At 50.3% G+C, this 2,905-nt stretch overlaps 1 protein-coding gene across 1 annotated transcript in view; it reads right to left on the bottom strand.

The window, feature by feature from the left end:
* The window catches only part of CCDC108 (coiled-coil domain containing 108), a 41,227-nt gene that overhangs the window by 3,941 nt on the left and 34,381 nt on the right, over positions 1 to 2,905 (bottom strand). Inside the window, exons 28-29 of the mRNA XM_011932237.1 lie at positions 2,573 to 2,686; positions 2,290 to 2,397 (exon numbers count right to left, since the gene is read on the bottom strand). Coding sequence (XP_011787627.1) covers positions 2,290 to 2,397; positions 2,573 to 2,686 — 222 coding nt within the window. The remainder of the gene's footprint in view (positions 1 to 2,289; positions 2,398 to 2,572; positions 2,687 to 2,905) is intronic.

The following is a 2,905-nucleotide window of genomic DNA, read 5'->3' as shown; positions in this document are numbered from 1 at the left end:
ACCCAGAGTCTCCGAGAAAGCACAGCGTGGCTGACACCCACTGCACTCCAGCCTGGGCCTGAGATCCGGCCACTGCCCTCAAAACAGAAAAAAAGAGCAAGACCTCAAAAAAAAAAAAAAAAAAAAAAGGATGTGAGAGGCCTAAAAAGACTCCCCTACTTTGATCCTCTCGCTGCCCTCCTGGTCCTGCCCAATTCCCTGTCACATTTTCCTCTAGAACCTTCCCTAGAGAAGTGCTGCCTGCAGACCAGGAAATTCCGGTTTCCTGAGTGAAGGAAATGCCATCAAATGTAGGTGGGCAGCTCCAAGGGTGCTTGCCCTGGTGCCCTGGAGCTCTGTGGTTCGGTGAGATGAGAAATCAGTCTCCCTCATTAAGATTTAATTCAGAAATTCCTTCTCTCATGCCCCCAAGGAGAGGTTTTTTTTGTTTTTTTTTTTTTTTAGACAGGGTCTCACTCTGTCACCCAGGTTGGAGTTCAGTGGTCCCATCATAGCTCACTGCCGCCTCGAACTCCTGCACTCAAGAGATTCTCCCAACTCAGCCTCCCAGGTAGCTGCGACTACAGGTGTGAGCCACCACACCAGCTAATTTTTAAAAATGTATTTCTGTAGATGCAGGGTCTCACTATGTTGTCCAAGGCTGGTCTTGATCTCCTAGGCTCAAGCAATCCTCATGCCTTGGCCACCCAAAGCACTAGGATTACAGGTGTGAGCTACGGCGCCTGGCCTTAGGAAGTAATTCGTATCCACAGTTGGGCCACAGCCTCAGAGGGGAGCAGTGACTCCCTGTGGGTTCAGTGTGGCAGACACCAAGATGACCGAGGAGCAAGAATACCAGAGGTCATTCTTGAAAGAGGTCATTCGAGAAAGGTTGTGAAATTAGGGGAGGAACCAAGATGAAGTGCTGTCTCGTGTTTATTGTCGGACCCTCCCCCTCCCAAAACACATACTAATAGCTCCCATTCAGTGAGTACTTCCTCAGTGCCAGGCACTGTTCTAGGCACTTTACTGGTATTAACTCATTTAATCCTCACAACAATGTTACAAAGCAGATATCTCACTCACATTAAAAAAATATTTTTAGACTTTTATCTTTTTTTTTTGAGACAGAGTCTCACTCTGTCGCCCAGGCTGGAGTGCAGTGATACAATGTCCGCTCACTGCAACCTCCGCCTCCCGGGTTCAAGCGATTCTTGTGCCTCAGCCTCCCAAACAGCTGGGATTACAGGAAACTGCCACCACTGCCAGCTAATTTTTGTATTTTTAGTAGAGACAGGGTTTTACCATGTTGGTCAGGCTGATCTCAAACTCCTGACCTCAAGTGATCTACCTGCTTTGGCCTCCCAAAGTGCTGGGATTACAGGTGTGAGTCACCATGTCCAGCCTAGGCTTTTATCTTTAACCTTTTTAATATGGAAAATTTCAAATGTATACAAAAGTGGAGGGGATGCTACAAAGAACTCTCCGTTGCCCATTGCCCAGCTTCAACAACTAGCACCTCATAGCCAGTCTGGTCCGAGCTGTGCCCCACCTCTGGATTATATCGAAGCAAATCCCAGATGTAATAGGACCCACCCCTACTTCTTACAGCTGAAGGTACTGAGACGTTACATAGGTTGACTGAGATCACAGAGCTAGAAATCATTAACTCCAGGAATGAAACCTGGGCAATCTGTTTCCAGAGCCTGCCCGTGAAGCCACAGTGTCTTCCATCAGAAGGTGAACTCTAGGCTGGACACAGTGGCTCATGCCTGTAATCTCAGCACTTTGGGAGGCCGAGGTGGTCAGATCACCTAAGGTCAGGAGTTCGAGACCAGCCTGGCCAACATGGTGAAACCCCATCTCTATTAAAAATAAAAAAATTAGTCGGGTCTAGTGGTGGGCACCTGTAGTCCCAGCTACTCGAGAGGCTGAGGCAGGAAAATTGCTTGAACCTGGGAGGTGGAGGTTGCAGTGAGCCACGTGACAGAGTGAGACTCTGTTTCAAAAGAAAAAAAAAGAAGGTGAGCTCTGCTTGTCTCCCCTGAATCCCCAGTGTGCAGCACACAGTAGCCACTCATTAAATGCTGGCTACACGAGGCAGGGAATGGACAGCCAGCCTTCTCTATCCAGAGAGCCTCTCCGGATGGCTGTGGAGATGCTAAGCTGAGTCTAGTGAATGGAATCTAATCTCTTAGGGAAGGCTGGCTGGTTTGGCCTGGAAGGCCACCTTGGCCCACTACCTCTGTCCCCTCTGGTAAGGCCAGTCAGAAAGATCTGGGTGTTTGAGATCTACTCAGCCCTTCTCACCTTCATTTTCCTGTCGGTGATGGTAAACTCCACTTCCTGCCGCACCTTCTCATCCTTCCACTCCTGCAGCTCCTCGTGATACTGCCTCATGAGCTGCTGTGGGTACAGCTATGGCCCAGGATAGAGAGAGAGAAGGCCAAGGTCTGGAGCTTGCCCTGGGCCTTTGCTGTAGGCCCTCTCTCTTCCAAGGGCTGACTTCCGCCTTTTGCTGGGGTCTGGGGATCTCACAGCTCATCTCACCCCACCCCAGCATTGGGAGCTTACCCCTGGGGCTGGTTCCTACCTTGCAAACCAGGTCTACACTGTAGAAGCTGGCATGCACAGAGGCCCTCAAGGTCACCACAAATGGGACCGTCTCTTCAGGAGCCACCACCCCTATCATGGGACTCACAGACACCTGTTGATTTGGGGAAGGAGTCTCTGGAGATTCACAGGGTTGGAATTGGATACGATGGCATGGAATAGGATGGGATGAGATGGGACAGGGTAAGATGAGATGGGACAAGATGGGATGGGATGGGATGGGACAAGATGGAATGGGATGGGATGGGGTGGGATGGGGTGAGATGGAATTGGGTGGGATGGAGTGGGATGGGATGGGGTGGGATGGGATGGG

This window comes from Colobus angolensis, unplaced genomic scaffold (genome assembly GCF_000951035.1).
Source record: "Colobus angolensis palliatus isolate OR3802 unplaced genomic scaffold, Cang.pa_1.0 Scaffold95, whole genome shotgun sequence".
Taxonomy (NCBI): domain Eukaryota; kingdom Metazoa; phylum Chordata; class Mammalia; order Primates; family Cercopithecidae; genus Colobus; species Colobus angolensis.
Note: the sequence above shows the minus strand (reverse complement) of the source record. Positions and strands in the feature narration are given on the sequence as shown.